Source organism: Hyperolius riggenbachi, chromosome 4 (genome assembly GCF_040937935.1).
Source record: "Hyperolius riggenbachi isolate aHypRig1 chromosome 4, aHypRig1.pri, whole genome shotgun sequence".
Classification (NCBI taxonomy): Eukaryota; Metazoa; Chordata; class Amphibia; order Anura; family Hyperoliidae; genus Hyperolius; species Hyperolius riggenbachi.
Genome location: NC_090649.1, coordinates 105,552,016 through 105,571,548, shown reverse-complemented (window position 1 = coordinate 105,571,548; position 19,533 = coordinate 105,552,016). Strand labels below are relative to the sequence as shown.

The window sequence follows — 19,533 nt, the reverse complement described above, 5'->3', positions numbered from 1 at the left end:
TAATATACTCGCTTGACATGCATATTAAAAAGTTCAGACCCTTAGGTAACTATTTATGTTTTTTTGTTTTTTTTTATTAAAAATTTTATTTGGGTTTTTTTGGAGTGGGGAGGAAAACAGGTAATTTTAAATGTATTTGATTGTGTATATTTAAAAAAAAGCCTCGTATGTAGATGTAATTTTATTATTTAACCACAAGATAGCTACAGTGATTTTTTGATTTTTCATGCTGTAAGCGAGAGCTCTTGCTTACAGGAACTGCAAGGATGATGTGAGACATAGAAAAATCGCAGCTTTTCATAGAAGCCGTCGGTTTTTCTTACGGGGACATAGATCAATGAATGGGAACTGAATTCCCATTCATTGATCTCCGGGGAAAGAAAGGCGGCGGGAGCACGTGCGGGAGCGTGCCCGGCGCAGCAGCAGCAGGGCAGGCTATCTGGATGGATATATCCATCCAGATAGACCTAAGTGGTTAAACACAGTAAACATGAATCTAAAACAAGACTGGACTAATGTCATTTGAAGGCATATTTACACTTCACTGAGTTATCAGCTTGTATTTTAATTAAGTAATTGATGTGCAAACAACTTAGAGAAAGTTCTCAGCTTGCCTGGATACAGCAAAAGATTTTCTGAATTGTTTATGCTAGGTACACACCATACAATTTTGTGTTCGATAGATGGTTCCATAGATAATTTCCGTTATTATTTCCGATCGTTTTTCTGGTCGATTTCTCATAGAAGTAAATGGAAATTGATAAGAAAAGATAAGAAAATCAAGCGGAAAATCGATCGGACGGAGAACCGACTGAAAAAACGCATCGTGTGTACCTAGCATTACAAAACTCGGTACAGTTCAAGTCAATCTGATAATTCTGGACTTCTGGCAATAATTTCTGACTTCCAGGACAATCTAGCAATCTTATCAATTAGCTTCTGAGTGAAGTGACAGTTTAAAGTATTAACCCATCCAGTAGCTTCAACCATTATATCTTTGTTCCTATTACTTTTATATTGTTTAATGCTTTCGATCACAGATTAAATTTGTGTTTTAATTAACTGTAAGGGATTCCCTGATGGGAAAGGAGGTGATTTTGTAACAAATGTTCCCCAGCTTGAAATGACGGATAACAAGATAGGATTTGCATTTACATATGTTTATGCTCAAATGCAACTTAGGTCAAAACTTTTGTTTCCCGATTATGAAAAAAAAAATCTAGCACAAGTCTGCATTCCAGAATGACTTCATATAGGGAAATGCCCTCTCTCATTTCCTGTCCCGCGAAGGGTGTTACCAAAGAGAACAGGAAGTGAGGGGAAATGCCCCAAAACACTCAGAGCTGTACAAGCACTGATTTCACAAAAGTGGAGAGGAATGAGATCCTCTATCAAACTTTATTGCTATCCTAGCCCCCATTTCCTGCTCTGCTCACAGGTGTCACATCAAACAGGAAATCTGGGGACATTTCTCCAGGAAGAGCACAGGAAAAGAAAATCAATGGAGGTCCTAACATTTTTATACGCTATCTGTAACTAAAAGGAAATTTAAATAAAGTGGAGTTAAAGCCAATGGGAACCGCTTGAAAAAAACAAAAGGCAGATACTTACCAAAGGAGAGGGAAGGCTATGGGTCCTGTAGCGCCTCCCATTTCCTCTCCCGGTGCTCTGGTTCAGGCGGCAGCTCCTCCGTTCAAATCCCCCCCCCCCCGCCGTGGGTGACTTCGGGAGCCAAGTCCTCCCGAAGACCGGTGGCTCCATACTGCGCATGTGCGTGAGAGAGGGCGCTTACGCATGCGCAGTATGGAGCACTCGGGCTCCTGAAGTCTTCCTCTCGGCAGTGGAGATAGCAGCATTTGACTGAATTGGTCGCATGCTGCTACGGGTGAGCCAGCGCTGGAACGGGCAACGGGAGAGGAGAGAGAAGGCTCATTAGCACCCAGAGCCTTCGCTCTCCTAAGGTAAGTATCTGCCTTTTGCTTTTTTCAAGTGGTTCCCATTGACTTTAAACTTAAAAAAGTGCTCACCTCAAGTGGGGAATCCTCCAGAGGCTTCCCCCATACTCCTCCACCAGGCCGCTCCAGCGATGGGACCCCTGAAAGCCCGCTTGACGACAGTTTGCGCAGTACCACGGACCACCAGAGCCTGAGCAGGAGAGTGCTACTGTGCAGGCTCAGTGCAAACGCAATACGGGGGTCTCATCACTGGATTGGCCAGGCTGAGGAGGATGGGGAGAGCCTCTTTAGGCTTCCCCCTCTCAAGCCAAGTATGCAAATAAGCTGCAGCAAACCTCACATGTTTGTTATAAATACGTCTCAGTGGCCTTTTATATGTTTCCTGGGTATTGATCTTGTTAATAAGTCCCTACAGTGTAATGTTCTGTGCATGAATTACCACTGCCAACCACGGCACATGCTCATTAACCAGCAATGATGACCAGCACACACAGACTGCCGGAGCTACTGGGTTCACTGGTCAGAAATCTAACAATGTATTGGTTTATCTAAGGACCTTATCTTATTATTCATAACAGGTGAGGTTGGGTCCATATCCTATCAGCTTTTCTCCTGAGTTTTCTCCAAGTAGATATTGTCAAACCTTTCCAATATAACACCTTTAAAGCTCCCGCCAAACAGGAAAAAACAACATATACGTTTGATATAAGCTCTGTACCTATATTTTTTCTTTTTGTGTGTGTGTTTGAAACTGCTAAGTTCCAAAAAGTTATTTTTTAGATAAGATTAAAAAATCTCCTAGGAGAAAACTTAAGAGAAAACGTGAATTATAAGATAAGAGCCTAGGTCAGATATAAATTATTTTATGAAAGCTAAGCAAACTACAGTATGAAATCTATTTTTTTTTTTACTCATTGTTTTTTTGGTTTTTTTTTTATCCCTGTCACTTTTTTTCTGTGCACTGTGCTTCCCTTTTATTCTGTGCACTGTGCCTCAGAGGCAAAGACAAATACAACGCTGCATCGCTTTCATACACATAGATTAATGTCCTCATATTGCATTTGCTTTCTAAGCTGATAAAGTATACATTTGACTTCTCAGGATTATGCCAACCATATGAATGACTGTTGCTTGTATTTGAGTAGCTGTACTACTGTATATATCATGCAGAATTCTTATGTGAAAAGTTTGCTACTAACAAACAGGTTGTATACTACAGGACATTTTTTTTAGAGCAGGCAACAATGGCTAAAATAAGAAAAAAAAAAAGTCACTGAGTACCTGACTTCTAGGATACCACCAGCCCTGCTTCAGTTGCCTATGCAGAGCACTAGTAAATGATGAACTACTAAACAATACTATGCTGTACTATACTTCTATCATGGTAAAACTAGAACAAACATTGAACTACAATGAATATAACATAAACCAGTTTCCACATAAGTCCTACACCACAAATGTGATATAAGGCAACGGCTTCACCATCCTCTTAGGTAACACAGCTTAGCTGCTATTTGCTAGAACTACATTGCTAACTTTTGAACAAAGACTTATTAATAAAAGACAGCTTAATAAAACTTTTCCCTAAATTTTCTCAAAGGAGATGTTTTCACATGTTATGTTTGAAATACCTTGTCAACCCCCAGCAAGTGATACATTCATAAAAAAATAGGTTGAAAAAGTAATATCAGACTTAGATAAACTGGTAACAACTCGTTTTGATTTGTTTGGCTTTCTGGGGACTAAAAAGTTATCTCTTTAATAAGTTGCGAAAACATCTCTTGTGAGAAAACTTGGGAGAAAAGTTTCCAGAATCACTGCTGATGCAGTTTCAGAAGAGATTTGTTTATATAACAACACTAATAATAGCTTAAAAGACTGTCTATATTGTATCGAAAATGTGTTTTTCTCTGCACAATATACTACACCTAATCAAAAGTTGTAGTAAGAAAAGCATAAGAAACTATAGTGTAACAAATACAATTGTACTACAAATGTGCTGCCCTAGGCAGCAGCCTAGTTTGCCTGGCTAGAGGGAAAGAACCCATCACACACAAATAGACTTTGCAGTTCTCTCCTTTAGTTAGGAAATGCCTTACCTACTCTCTGCTCCTGGTAAGCTTCATACTCCATGTCATCCTTTTCCTCAGGGTAATAATTTTGCTTGGAGTCGTACTGCACTTTATTGTCCTCATCCAGGTTGTACTTATTTAAGTCTTTGATGATTTTCATAATAAAGTTAAAAAGGTCCTTGTCTGTCAGGTTAGAGGAGTCAGTCCTGTCCTTGCAGTATCCAGAAGAGAGCAATAGGAAGAGAATCCCCAACACAGCAGTGTACATGAAATCCCTCATCTTCTCATCCACTGGGTGTCCTCCAGAGCTCTGGTTTAGGTGGCTTCTTGAAGTGGAATAGAAGAAAGTAGACTCCTGTCAGTATTATTTAACCTGATGCTGGATCTGCACATCCTTCTCCCACAGGCTGCCTCTTCAGTCTGAACCCAAGAGGCACTGTCACAGCACTTTTACCATTCACTTTCACTACACCCCCTTTATGTACTGCCTCCACCACCACACCATCCTCAAGCACTCCTCCTTGCTTAATACCTGAGTACACACAGCAGCCACACCAGCTCACACACACTGCTGCAGGTTCTCATTCACAGTTAGCAAAGTGACACAAGCCACCTGCAAAGCAAGAAGGCAGGTATTTAGCAATGTTACCTGTCCAAGAGCTTAGGCTGCACACAGTCTCTGTGCAGAGAAGTAACAGCAGCACTGAGAACAAGCAGGAAGACAGATCATCAGCAGTGTTACCTGTCTAGTATCTCAGGCTGCACACAGTCCCTGCGCAGAGAAGTGACAGCAGCACTGAGAACAAGCAGGGAGACATATCATCAGCAGCGTTACCTGTCCAGCAGCTCAGGCTGCACACAGTCCATGTACAGAGAAGTGACACCAGCACTGAGAACAAGCAGGGAGACAGATCATCAGCAGTGTTACCTGTCTAGTATCTCAGGCTGCACACAGTCCCTGCACAGAGAAGTGACAGCAGCACAGAGAACAAGCAGGGAGACAGATCATCAGCAGTGTTACCTGTCCAGTAGTTCAGGCAGGCTGCACACAGTCCCTGCACAGAGAAGTGACAGCAGCACTGAGAACAAGCAGGAAGGCAGATCATCAGCAGTGTTACCTGTCCAGTAGCTCAGTCAGGCTGCACACAGTACCTGTACAGAGAAGTGACAGCAGCACTGAGAACAAGCAGGGAGACAGATCATCAGCAGTGTTACCTGTCCAGTAGCTCAGGCTGCACACAGTCTCTGTACAGAGAAGTGACAGCAGCACTGAGAACAAGCAGGGAGACAGATCATCAGCAGTGTTACCTGTCCAATAGCTCAGGCTGCACACAGTCCCTGTACAGAGAAGTGACGGCAGCACTGAGAACAAGCAGGGAGACAGATCGTCAGCAGTGTTACCTGTCTAGTAGCTCAGGCTGCACACAGTGCCAGAGCAGAGAAGTGACAGCAGCACTGAGAACAAGCAGGGAAACAGATCATCAGCAGTGTTACCTGTCGAGTATCTCAGGCTGCACACAGTCCCTGCACAGAGAAGTGACAGCAGCACTGAGAACAAGCAGGGAGACATATCATCAGCAGTGTTACCTGTCCAGTAGCTCAGGCTGCACACAGTCCCTGTACAGAGAAGTGACAGCAGCACTGAGAACAAGCAGGGAGACAGATCATCAGCAGTGTTACCTGTCCAGTAGCTCAGGCAGGCTGCACACAGTCCCTGTACAGAGAAGTGACAGCAGCACTGAGAACAAGCAGGGAGACAGATCATCAGCAGTGTTACCTTTCCAGTAGCTCAGGCTGCACACAGTCTCTGCACAGAGAAGTGACAGCAGCACTGAGAACAAGCAGGAAGACATATCATCAGCAGTGTTACCTGTCCAGTAGCTCAGGCTGCACACAGTCCCTTCGCAGAGAAGTGACAGCAGCACTGAGAACAAGCAGGAAGGCAGATCATCAGCAGTGTTACCTGTCCAGTAGCTCAGTCAGGCTGCACACAGTACCTGTACAGAGAAGTGACAGCAGCACTGAGAACAAGCAGGGAGACAGATCATCAGCAGTGTTACCTGTCCAGTAGCTCAGGCAGGCTGCACACAGTCCCTGTACAGAGAAGTGACAGCAACACTGAGAACAAGCAGGAAGACAGATCATCAGCAGTGTTACCTGTCCAGTAGCTCAGGCTGCACACAGTCCCTGTACAGAGAAGTGACAGCAACACTGAGAACAAGCAGGGAGACAGATAATCAGCAGTGTTACCTGTCCAGTAGTTCAGGCAGGCTGCACACAGTCTGTGTACAGAGAAGTGACAGCAGCACTGAGAACAAGCAGGAAGGCAGATCATCAGCAGTGTTACCTGTCTAGTAGCTCAGGCTGCACACAGTCCCTGTACAGAGAAGTGACAGCAGCACTGAGAACAAGCAGGGAGACAGATCATCAGCAGTGTTACCTGTCCAGTAGCTCAGGCTGCACACAGTCCCTGTACAGAGAAGTGACAGCAGCACTGAGAACAAGCAGGGAGACATATCATCAGCAGTGTTACCTGTCCAGTAGCTCAGGCTGCACACAGTCCCTGTACAGAGAAGTGACAGCAGCACTGAGAACAAGCAGGGAGACAGATCATCAGCAGTGTTACCTGTCCAGTAGCTCAGGCAGGCTGCACATAGTCTGTGTACAGAGAAGTGACAGCAGCACTGAGAACAGGCAGGAAGGCAGATCATCAGCAGTGTTACCTGTCCAGTAGCTCAGTCAGGCTGCACACAGTCAGTGTACAGAGAAGAACAGTAGCCACAAGTTTGCAGCTAGTGAACCATGCCAGTCTTATATAGAGTTTAGCTTGTCCATGATAAGGTGGCTGCTGGATCTGATGATAGGAATTGGATTGATGAGGAGGAAACAAATAAACTTAAGTGAATGCTATGGGGAGTCCCTCCTGTGTGAGGTCTGACCAGCTCCCTGCTCACTTCTTATGCTCGAACCCTGCTGACACTCAGCACGTGCACTTGTCTTTAATTAGCCATCCCCAGGAAAAGGGAGGAGGAGGGGGAGATCCATTGCTATCTTCCCGGCCATCACACACCTCTTTGTACAGGAAAGGCCAGGCAAGGCTTCCCTCTCCCCGATCTGGGATATCATTATTATCAATTTACACTTCTTTACCAGCAGCAGCGTCCTTTCCTAATGCTGATCATCAGGCTCATTACTGGAAGCTATTAAAGTAGCCGCAATGCTCTCCCACGTGCAGGCATTCTATGTACTGATCAGTGGGGATCGCTGGAGCTGCCACACTCCGGGCACAGGGGCAGGGGGTCGGGCACAGGGCAGAGAGGCACATGCAGCTCGGATCACGGGGGTAATCTGATCTGCTCTGAACTTTTCTGTTTGCTTTCTGCTGTGTGTTTACCACTCCCTGCTGAGAGTAAACACAACGCTGCGTGGCCGTTTGTCCGCATGTGAAGGGACAAATAATCACTGTGATACTAGAAGGGGATCGCACACGTTCCTCGTACTACACCGCGTCTCTGGCTATCACTGCTGGGGTTTATTGTGCTCTCATACACCGCCATTCTGTGGCCACAATCGGAATTGCAGCTCAGAAATATCAGAAGAGCAGTAGAGCTGTGCTAGCCATCAATAACCAGGGGCGTAGCAATAGGGGGTGCAGAGGTAGCGACCGCATCGGGGCCAGAGGGGCCCCGAGGGGCCCTCCCTTAACTACAGAATTAGCTCTCTATTGGTCCTATGCTCATAATAATGACTTCTGTAGAAACTTTGAATAGTGGTAATCATTAACAAACTGTTCCCCATCCTCTTCTTGCACCTCTGACACTGTAGTTGCCATTGGCAGATTTTGGTGCGCCGTATAAATTGTTATGTGTAGAGTGCTTGGGGGGCCCCATTGTAAAACTTGCATCGGGGCCCACAGCTCCTTAGCTACGCCACTGAAAGTAACTCGTACTTTTTTGGAGGGACAGAACTGAATCCCTCTGTCCCAATTTTGTCTTGAATTGTCCCTCTTTCATATCTGATGTACAGATCTATGTAATTATATGTATTTTTCTCCTAAAATATGTTTTTAACCGGTTCAGCCTACAGGTGTTTTCACCTTAATGGAAACATCCAAGCTGTAAAAAAACAAACTCCACTTACCTGGGGCTTCCTCCAGCCCCGGCAGTCGTTCTGTGCCCTCGCCGCAGCTCCTCTCACTCCCGGTGTCCTGCGCTGAAGAAGCTGACCTCTCCAGGTCGGCTTCCGGGTTTGCTTCCTGTGCGCTCCACGGCGGGGGGTGTCACATGGTGTATGCAACGTCATCGGGTCTCTACTACTAGAGACACGATGACGTCACGTACACCACGTAGAGCGCACATGAAGCCGACCCGGATGCCGACCTGGCGAGGTCGGCTTCTTCAGCGCAGGACACCGGGAGTGAGAGGAGCTGCGGCGAGGGCACAGAACGACTGGCAGGGGATGGAAGAAGCCCCAGGTAAGGGGAGTTTGTTTTTTTTACAGCTTGGACCTTCCCTTTAAAGTGAACCTCCAGACTAAAAATCTACTCAGCATAACTGAAAAGGCTTGGTGTTTCTTTATCAGGTTCACAGCATCAGAACTTTGTTTTTCTTACCAAAAAATCATTTTTAGCTGCATTTTTAGCTAAGCTCCGCCCCATCAAAGAAACCGGTACGGGCATTTTTCCCCTGATGCTGTGCAAAGCATGATGGGATTTTTTGATGATGTTGTTCTTGTTGCCTAGCAACTGGGAGGGGTGATCAGGAGACAGGACAGTTGGAACTGTGTCTCATGCTCCCTGTCACCTCCTTTCAACCAAAAAGATGGCTGCCCTCATGAAATTACAAACCTTTGCCTGTTCTTTTAAAACAGGGTGGGAGAGAGATTATATTTATTTTAATTAACATAACTAATGTTACTTAATGACAGTATGTTTGTTTAGGCTGAAGTTCCTCTTTAAGGTCGGAAGCAATTTTCCCCTGTCAGCGCTCCTCCCATTCATTTGCCAATAACTTTATCACTACTCATCACACGAAAATGATCTATATCTTGTTTTTTTGTTTTGTTTTGTTTTTTTGTGATACTTGTTTTCAGTAATTACTTTATTTTCTATGCATTTTACATGGAAATCCCCCCCCCCCCCAAAAAAGAAAAAAATACACTATTTCTCCAATTCCATCCCCTATTGTTTTAAAATAAGCAATGCTACTATAAATAAAACCCACCCATTTTATTTGCCCATTGGTCCTGGCTATCACAACATTTAAATGATGTTCCTAGCACAATGTATGGCACCAACATATTATTTGGAAATAAAGGTGTATTTTTTTTGTATAGGTTTTTTTTTTTGTGTGTGTGTGTCCGTCAATTGTAAGCCCTTATGTACTAAAATAACAGTAATATACCTTCATGACATACATATTAAAAAAGCTTCTTTTTTTTTAAACATCTGCTTGGTAACTGGGGTGGGGTCTTTGGGCTGGTGCACACCAAGCGGGTTTTGTTGCGTTTTTACAGCCGCTTGCGGCTGTGGATACGCTAGGGTAATGTATTTCAATGGGGTGGTTCACACCAGAGTGGGAGGCGTTTTGCTGAAACGCATATTCCCGGGCTGAGGCATTGTTTTTATTTCGGAGGCATTTCTGCCTCCAATGTTAAGTATAGGAAAAATGCAAACCGCTCTGAAAAACGCCAGTTCAGAGCGGTTTTGCAGGCGGTTTTGTTACAGATGCTGTTCAGTAACAGCTTTACTGTAACAATATATGAAATCTACTACACAAAAAACGCTACCCAAAACTGCAAAACGCTAGGTGAAATGCTTCATAAAAATAAGAAAAAGCGTTTCAAAAACCGCTAGCGTTTTGCGGATCTGCTAGCGGTTTTTGGTGTGCACCAGGCCTATGAAAGGTATTGATTATATTATTTTATATTATTTATTTTTTTATTAAAAATGTGTGGTGTGTAATTTAACTTGTCGCCACTAGATGGCGAGATAGAAACATTCCCTGGATTACCAGGAAGTGTTTATTTTATTATTTTTACATTTTCATTCACCATCTTTATTATGAATGGACATGGCCCCTGAAGGGGGTCATGTCTATTCATTACATGCACTGCGATTACGGGGCAGCCGTGCTTCCCTTGCCCAATCACCGACACAGAAAACCGCCAGGGTGCGAAGGGCTGCAGCCCCGCGACTCTGCAGGTACCATCGCTCAAACACTGGACACGGATACGCGTCCAGATAGACATGACTGGTGCCTATCTTGACAAGAATACCCATCAAGATAGGCTGAACTGGTTAAAATTGACTGTAAACTTTATTCTCATCCTTTAAATTAATATATTTCTTACTTTTAAATGTATTATGAAATAAAACTAATGATGATCGATAGGACCAGCGTGGTCTGAATGATAAAACTACATCTTTTGCTTATGATTTCTTTGTGATATACATGATCAGGGGTCTGGCGGGGGCATGGTTAGAGGTGTGGCAGGGGCGTGTGTTAAAGTATGCCTCTTTCCTAACTCAAAAAGTTTGGAGGTATGAAGTAAGACATTTTGAATTAGGATGGCTAACTTAAAGTGTACCAGAGGCGATCTTGAGGTTTAATAAACAGATACTTACCTTAGTCCTCCTGGCCCCCACCATTGCTGCACACAGAGCCCTGAAAGAAATCCGACAAGAGCTTTTTGGATCTCTGATTATGACCACGCTCCTCTTCATGTACGAATGTGGCCATACTACAACTGCACAAGTACAGCCGCGCCTGCGCAGTAAGCTGGAGCCGTTCGTGCTGCTGTGCAGGTGCAGCCATACGCATGTGGGTACAGCTTAGTAGTGGTTGTGCATGAAAAGCAGCGGGATCTTCAGGAGGGTCTCAGGCAGTTGCGGTGGTCTGGGGGAGGATCCAGAGGCTTCCCTCTTCTCAGGTAAGTATCTGTTTTTTTACGTTAGATCCGCCACGGGTTCACTTTATAAGAACAAGAGTAAGCTTTCGGCTAATAAGCCTGCCTTTTCCTGTATGCTGACAAGATGTGAGCACAGAAAGCTTATTTACATTGAACACCAGAAGGAGGAACATCAATTGCAATGGATGCAAAACATTTCTGTGGGAAAACGCCAGTGTTTTCCGCAGACACAAGTGAGGCCTCTCCCTGACTGTACCTCTCTCACAGCAGTTCTGTGTTACATCAGATCTGTGTTCTGAGGTGGCAGGAGCTGCTGTGAAGGTTCACATAAATTTGGGTGCAGTGTGTGCTGATAAATTTGAGTGCCACTATAGGCCACCTTGTTAAAAGCCACTAAAATCGGCTATAACAGTAAATTTGGACCCTAAAGTCACCCGATAAAATAGCAGTCAACTGGACCACCCACTACAGAAACTGCTGCTATAAATATAAAATAGCGGGTGCCAATGCACCCGCTATTTGTAGCCACAGTTTCTATAGTGGGCGGTCACGGTGCCCGTTATTTTATCGGGCAACTCCAGGGCCCAAATTTACCATTGGAGCCGCTATAAGTGGCATTTTATGTGGTCACTTATGGCGGTGCCCATCAGTGTTAAAGAGGAACTTCAGCCTAAACAAACATACTGTCATTAAGTTACATTAGCTATGTTAATTAAAATAGATAGGTAATATAATCTCTTACCCACCCTGTTTTAAAAGAACACGAAAATGTTTGATTTCATGAGGGCAGCCATCTTTTTGGTTGAAAGGAGGTGACAGGGAGCATGAGACACAGTTCCAACTGTCCTGTGTGCTGATCACCCCTCCCAGTTGCTAGGCAAGGTGAATAACAACATAGGAAATCCCATCATGCTTTGCACAGCATCAGGGAAAAAAAGCCCGGGTAGTTTTCTTTGATAGGTGGAGCTTATCTAAAAATGCAGCTAAAAATGATGCTTTTATAAGAAAAACAAAGTTCTGATGCTGTGAAACTATTAAAGAAACACCAAGCCTTTTCAGTTCTGCTGGGTAGATTTTTAGTCCGGAGGTTCACTTTAAGTGTAGATTGGGGAGGATTAGTGTTAAGTATGGATAGGGCATATCTATAATAGCACAACATGGAAAAATGGGTGCAAAACTGACAGCAATAGGCATAATATAAGGTAATAGAATTTGAGTAATTTTACCGATATTCTATTATTTACTATAGTAGAATATCAGTAATTTAACCAATATTCTGCAATCACTCACCATACCCTCTCACCTGCACCCTCTCCCAATTATGTCTTACACTAATCACCCCTCAGCAGCCTACTCCTAACCCTAACCACCCACCACATACTCCTAATACTAACCAGTCCATATCTGAATAAACTGCAAAAAGCCATAGGCACACTTTGAGAATAATGGATTGCTGTGCATCAAGTTTGTTATCCAATGGCGTATATGTGACCTGACCTCAGTTTCATAAATGAATTGCAGAATACATTTTTATGTATCTTATAGCTTGAACTCTGTGACATAAAAGATAGGTAGGGACAGACTTAATCCAACTCATTAAAGTTATAATCAAACTAGGGAAATTTTTAGCAAAACTACATGAGTCAGTAGTTTACAAAACACCCACTTTTAAATAGTGCTGGTTATTACATTTTCAAAATGGTGACACTTGTGGCCTTTTTTATGCTGTCCAGACTCTTCTGGGGCAATGCAAACAAAGTATGGCGCTAAAATACTTTGTGGAAAAAATTGACCTGTACAAAGCCGTACGGACTCTTCGGAGTTGATGGCCTGCTAGATGCGCAACTGGCAAGCGCAATCACAAATGCAGTTGCGCTTGCAAAAGCTTCTTTTTCCACTTGACACCACTGCGATGTGAACCGTCGTGAGCGAAACGCAATCGCGGCAATAAACGCGCAGCACTACGATTGCGCTTGGGAAAAAATCAAAACGCGCTAATGCAAAAAGTGCACTGCGATTTACATGTAAATCACGGTGCACAATCGATCGGCAAAACGCTGGCGATCCGCTTGTTTAAAGCGGACCCAAACCAAACATTTTTTTAATTCAAAATATTTAGTTGCACTACTCTGACACATACAAAGATAAATACGGTAAGCACTCCTTCAAGCCTATGAGCATTTCAGTGCATGCTTTTCACCCTTCTCTTTTCATAACTAGGGCTATACAGGTGGCAGCCATTAGCAATTCCTCCTGTGCTGGACACCACCCACTCCACCAGTTTGTCGGATTCTGTCCCGGCAATATGAAAGGAAGGGAGGGGTTCCTCCAATAAATGTAAAATACTTTATATTTGTCATCATGCAGCTGAAAAAAGGCTGCTATTTATTATTATAATTTAGAAAATAGATTTTATTTCTGAAATCTTGTATTTTTAATTTGGGTCCACTTTAAGTGGATCACGGCTAGTAGAAAAGGGCCCTTATACTCGTCCTATGGCTTCACTGCCTATTAAAGGGAACCTAAAGTGAGAGAGATATGGAGGCTGCTATCTTCATTCTGTGTGGCTGGATAGTGTAATGGTTAAGGGCTTTGCCTCTGACATGGGAGACCAGGATTTGAATCTCGGCTCTGCCTGTTCAGTAAGCCAGCACCTATTCAGCAGGAGACCTTATGCAAGTCTCCCTAACACTGCTACTGCCTATAGGGCGCGTACTAGTGGCTGCAGCTCTAGCGCTTTGAGTCCGCCAGGAGAAAAGCGCTATATAAGTGTTTGTCATCTTCCAATAATCAATCCTGTTGCCTGAGGTCTGTGACGATGCTCTGCCTTTAAAGGGGAACTGAAGAGAGAGGTATATGGAGGCTGCCATGTAGTGTTGGGCGAACATCTAGATGTTCGGGTTCGGGCCGAACAGGGCCGCGATGTTCGGGTGTTCGACCCGAACTCCGAACATAATGGAAGTCAATGGGGACCCGAACTTTTGTGCTTTGTAAAGCCTCCTTACATGCTACATACCCCAAATTTACAGGGTATGTGCACCTTGGGAGTGGGTACAAGAGGAAAATTTTTTTTTAGCAAAAAGAGGTTATAGTTTTTGAGAAAATCGATTTTAAAGTTTCAAAGGGAAAACTGTCTTTTAAATGCGGGAAATGTCTGTTTTCTTTGCACAGGTAACATGCTTTTTGTCGGCATGCAGTCATAAATGTAATACATATAAGAGGTTCCAGGAAAAGGGACCGGTAACGCTAACCCAGCAGCAGCACACGTGATGGAACAGGAGGAGGCGCAGGAGGAGAAGGCCACGCTTTCAGACACAACAACCCAGGCCTTGCATGAGGACAAGAAGCGTGCGGATAGCATGCTTTGTACCGCCATGCAGTCATAAATGTAATAAAGATAAGTGGTTCAATAAACAGGGACCACGCGGCAACGCTAACCCAGCAGCAGCAGACGTGATGGAACAGGAGGAGGCGCAGGAGGAGAAGGCCACGCTTTGTGAGACACAACAACCCAGGCCTTGCATGAGGACAAGAAGCGTGCGGATAGCATGCTTTGTACCGCCATGCAGTCATAAATGTAATAAAGATAAGAGGTTCCATAAACAGGGACCGGCAATGCTAACCCAGCAGCAGCAGCAGCACACGTGATGGAACAGGAGCAGGTGCAGGAGGAGAAGGCCACGCTTTGTGAGACACAACAACCCAGGCCTTGCATGAGGTACCGCCATGCAGTCATAAATGTAATAAAGATAAGTGGTTCAATAAACAGGGACCACGCGGCAACGCTAACCCAGCAGCAGCAGACGTGATGGAACAGGAGGAGGCGCAGGAGGAGAAGGCCACGCTTTGTGAGACACAACAACCCAGGCCTTGCATGAGGTACCGCCATGCAGTCATAAATGTAATAAAGATAAGTGGTTCAATAAACAGGGACCACGCGGCAACGCTAACCCAGCAGCAGCAGACGTGATGGAACAGGAGGAGGCGCAGGAGGAGAAGGCCACGCTTTGTGAGACACAACAACCCAGGCCTTGCATGAGGTACCGCCATGCAGTCATAAATGTAATAAAGATAAGTGGTTCAATAAACAGGGACCACGCGGCAACGCTAACCCAGCAGCAGCAGACGTGATGGAACAGGAGGAGGCGCAGGAGGAGAAGGCCACGCTTTGTGAGACACAACAACCCAGGCCTTGCATGAGGACAAGAAGCGTGCGGATAGCATGCTTTGTACCGCCATGCAGTCATAAATGTAATAAAGATAAGAGGTTCCATAAACAGGGACCGGCAACGCTAACCCAGCAGCAGCAGCAGCACACGTGATGGAACAGGAGCAGGCGCAGGAGGAGAAGGCCATGCTTTTTGAGACACAACAACCCAGGCCTTGCATGAGGACAAAAAGCGTGCGGATATAGCAGCAATGCTTTTTGCCGCCATGCAGTCATAAATGTAATACAGATGAGAGGTTCAATAAACAGGGACCGGAAACGCTACACCATCCCAGATGTTCATTGGTCATGTTACTTGGTTGGGGTCCTGGAGTGTTGCGTAGTCGTTTCCAATCCAGGATTGATTCATTTTAATTTGAGTCAGACGGTCTGCATTTTCTGTGGAGAGGCGGATACGCCGATCTGTGACGATGCCTCCGGCAGCACTGAAACAGCGTTCCGACATAACGCTGGCTGCCGGGCAAGCCAGCACCTCTATTGCGTACATTGCCAGTTCGTGCCAGGTGTCTAGCTTCGATACCCAATAGTTGAAGGGTGCAGATGGATTGTTCGACACAGCTACGTCATCTGACATGTAGTCCTTGACCATCTTCTCCAGGCGATCGGTGTTGGAGGTGGATCTGCACGCTTCCTGTTCAGTGGGCTGCTGCTGCATGGGTGTCAGAAAATTTTCCCACTCCAAGGACACTGCTGATACCATTCCCTTTTGGGCACTAGCTGCGGCTTGCGTTGTTTGCTGCCCTCCTGGTCGTCCTGGGTTTGCGGAAGTCAGTCTGTCGGCGTACAACTGGCTAGAGGAGGGGGAGGATGTCAATCTCCTCTCTAAAGTCTCCACAAGGGCCTGCTGGTATTCTTCCATTTTGACCTGTCTGACTCTTTCTTCAAGCAGTTTTGGAACATTGTGTTTGTACCGTGGATCCAGAAGGGTATAAACCCAGTAATTGGTGTTGTCCAGAATGCGCACAATGCGTGGGTCGCGTTCAATGCAGTCTAGCATGAATTGAGCCATGTGTGCAAGAGTCCTACCAGAATCCTCATCATCCTCTTGTGAGCGTTGTGATAGTTGTTGTGATGCATCATAGTCGTCACCTTCCTCCTGGTCTGCTTCTGCTGACCATTCGCGCTGAATTGTGGAAGTCCAACGTGCACCGCTCTGGCCCTCGTCAGTGGTGGCATGAAATTCCTGCTCCAACTCCAGCTGTTCCTCCTCCTCTTCTTCGTCATAGCTGCTGGGGCCAGCGTTCCCTGAGGCGGATGGCCTGATGTTGGTACCATCACGCTGATCGTTTTCTCCTTCAGATTCCCCCAGTTGCATCATGACAGCTGTTTCCTTGATTTTCAACATTGACCTCTTCAGTAAACACAGCAGTGGTATGGTAATGCTGACTGAAGAGTTGTCACTGCTCACAAGCAACGTGGATTGCTCAAAATTTTGGAGGACTTGGCAGAGGTCCAACATGTTGGCCCAATCGGATCCACAGAAGCTTGGCAGCTGTCCGGATGCGCCTCGGTACTGCGCCGTCATGTACTGGACCACTGCACTCTTCTGCTCACAAAAGCGTGCTAGCATGTGCAGCGTAGAATTCCAGCGCATAGGGACATGACATCACACAGCAAGCGATGGTGGGGGAGATTGAAGCGCTCCTGCATCTTGGCGAGTGCCCCCGAAGCAGTACTGGAATTTCTACAATGTTTGGCCACTCGACGCACCTTCAACAGAAGATCGGCCACGCCTGGGTATGTCCTCAGGAACCGCTGAACTACTAGGTTCATCACGTGCGCCAGGCAAGGGATGTGTGTCAGCTTAGCCAACCTTAAAGCGCGAATGAGATTACTCCCATTATCACACACAACCATGCCCGGTTTCAAGTCCAGCGGTGCCAGCCACAAATCCGTCTGTTCCTTTATTCCCTTCCAAATTTCCTCCCCTGTGTGCTGCTTATCCCCAAGGCAGATCAGCTTCAGCAACGCTTGCTGACGCATGCCAACAGCTGTGCTGCACTGCTTCCACGATCCTACTGCTGCTGGGTTAGCGTTTCCGGATGAGGTACAGCTTTGAGATGCGTTGGAGGAGAAGGAGTCAGAGAGGTAGGTGCTGCTGTTGTTATCCAGTGGGAGGGACGGCGGTGCAGCTGTTTGCGGCGTGGGCAACACCCGCGCCGTAGCAGGTGAGGAATCGCTGCCAGGCTCCACAAGGTTCACCCAGTGCGCGGTAAGGGAGATGTATCGACCCTGTCCGAACGCACTCGTCCAAGTGTCAGTGGTGAGGTGAACCTTGCAGGCAACGGCATTCTTCAAGCTTCGGGTTATTTTGCTGACCACGTGCTCATGCAACTCAGGCACTGCAGAGCGCGCAAAGTGGTAGCGGCTGGGAACCACGTAACGTGGGATGGCCACTGACATCATGCCCTTGAAGCTGTTTGTCTCCACCACTCGATATGGCAGCATTTCGCAGGCCAAAAGCTTGGCTATGCTGGCTGTTACTGCCACGGCCCGGGGGTCATTTGCTGGCAATTTCCTCTTGCGCTCAAACATCTCCGACACAGACAACTGAACCGTAGCGCTGCACACGGAAGGGCTGTTGGTTGTTGTGTTTGATGAACACTGGGAGACCTCAAGAGCACTACTCCGGAAAGTGACAGTGTCAGCGTCGTCTGATGTTTGTGAATGTTGTGAACCACGCAATGGCTGGGCTACTGCTGCTGCTGAGGTGGGTCTGGTGGTGAGTCTGGTGAACCCAAGGGAGGCAGTGTTGCTGGTACCCTGTCCTGCCGCGTTTGCCCACAGAGTGGGATGTTTGGATAGCATGTGGCGGCTCATGCTGGTGGTGGAGAGGTTGTTAATACTTTTCCCCCTGCTCAGGCGGGTCTTGCACACCTTGCAAATCGCCATGGTAACATCCTCAGTGCAGTCTTCAAAGAAAGCCCAGACTTTGGAGCACCTGCCTCCTTGCTGGCGATTTCTGTTTGCTCCTCTTTTGCCTCTCACTTGAACTTCCACGCTTGTGGTGCCTGAAATTGCGCGCCGCCTACCTTGTGGCACAAGGCGAACTCGTGCAGCAGTGGGTTCTTCAACAGACTCATCTGTGCTGCTGCTACGACGGCGATGTTCTCGTTCACAAACAAAATCTGGGTCTCTGTCCACATTGTCCCTACCCTCCTCTTCCATCTCCTTAAACTCGTCATATGTCATTGTGGGGGGCCGCACAACCTCTGCGCAGCTCACTCCAACGTCGTCTTCCAGATCTTGTCGGCCGACCTCCTGCAATTGCAACCCCTCCTGCCCAACTTGCTCTGGGATTTGGGTTTCCGAGTCCTCCTCGGACTTGCCTTGTATTTCAGTGCGCGGTGCATTTCCCACAGTTAATGGTTGTGAATCCGGGCACAACATTTCTGGCTGTTCCTCCATTGACCGTTGAAAGGTGGAAGTTTGTTGGGCTGGGAATAGCTCCTGCGAATACCCCATTGTGTCCTGAGGTAATTCATCGGACTGGTTATCTGGCAGTTGTGTGCGTGGTGTCGCTGCCGGTTGTGTCAGCTTTGTGCCCACTGGCTCCTTGTAACTGGCTGAGGACTCGGACCTCGTGCGTGATGTGCTGGTGCTGCTTAACCCACTGCTGGACGCTTGAGAGGTCATCCAAGTAATTATCTGGTCCTGTTCTTTTGGATCTGTGAGGGTTGTTGTCCTGGACAACATGGGCGGTATTGAGTGGGTTTTCTTGGGTGCTCCCCTGTGGCCTGTACGTGAACCGTCAGGGGAAACACCTCTTCCCTTGCCCCTTCCTCTTTCACCGGATTTCTTCCTCATTTCACTTATCCTTACAGTACACGCTGACTGGCAGCAGTACAGTGGCAGTACAGAAATGCTATACAGTACCACTATTCCCAGCAGCGACACAGAGCACAATGCTATACAGTGGCGGGTGAGCGGTGTACCACTATTCCCAGCAGCGACACAGAGCACAATGCTATACAGTGGCAGGTGAGCGGTGTACTAATGTTCCCAGGCCCAGCAGACACAGAGTGGAAGTAAACACAATGCTATATAGTCTGGCTGAGCGGTGTACACAGAGTGGCAGTACACACAATGCTATAAAGTCTGGCTGAGCGGTGTACACAGAGTGGCAGTACACACAATGCTATATAGTCTGGCTGAGCCGTGTACACAGAGTGTCAGTAAACAATGCTATATATAGCGTGGCTGAGCGAGGTACACAGTGGCAGTACACACAATGCTATATAGTCTGGCTGAGCGGTGTACACACAGTGTCAGTAAACAATGGTATATAGTCTGGCTGAGCGGTGTACACAGAGTGGCAGTAAACAATGGTATATAGTCTGTCTGAGCGGTGTACACAGAGTGGCAGTAA

General features: G+C 46.3%; 1 protein-coding gene across 1 annotated transcript in view; it reads right to left on the bottom strand.

Moving 5' to 3' along the window:
• ALKAL2 (ALK and LTK ligand 2) overlaps positions 1–4,435 on the bottom strand; it is an 86,981-nt gene extending 82,546 nt beyond the window's left edge. Inside the window, exon 1 of the mRNA XM_068279108.1 lies at positions 4,055–4,435. Within this exon, the coding sequence (XP_068135209.1) occupies positions 4,055–4,307 (253 nt within the window). The 5' untranslated portion in view covers positions 4,308–4,435. The remainder of the gene's footprint in view (positions 1–4,054) is intronic.
• Positions 4,436–19,533: the final 15,098 nt, after the last annotated feature.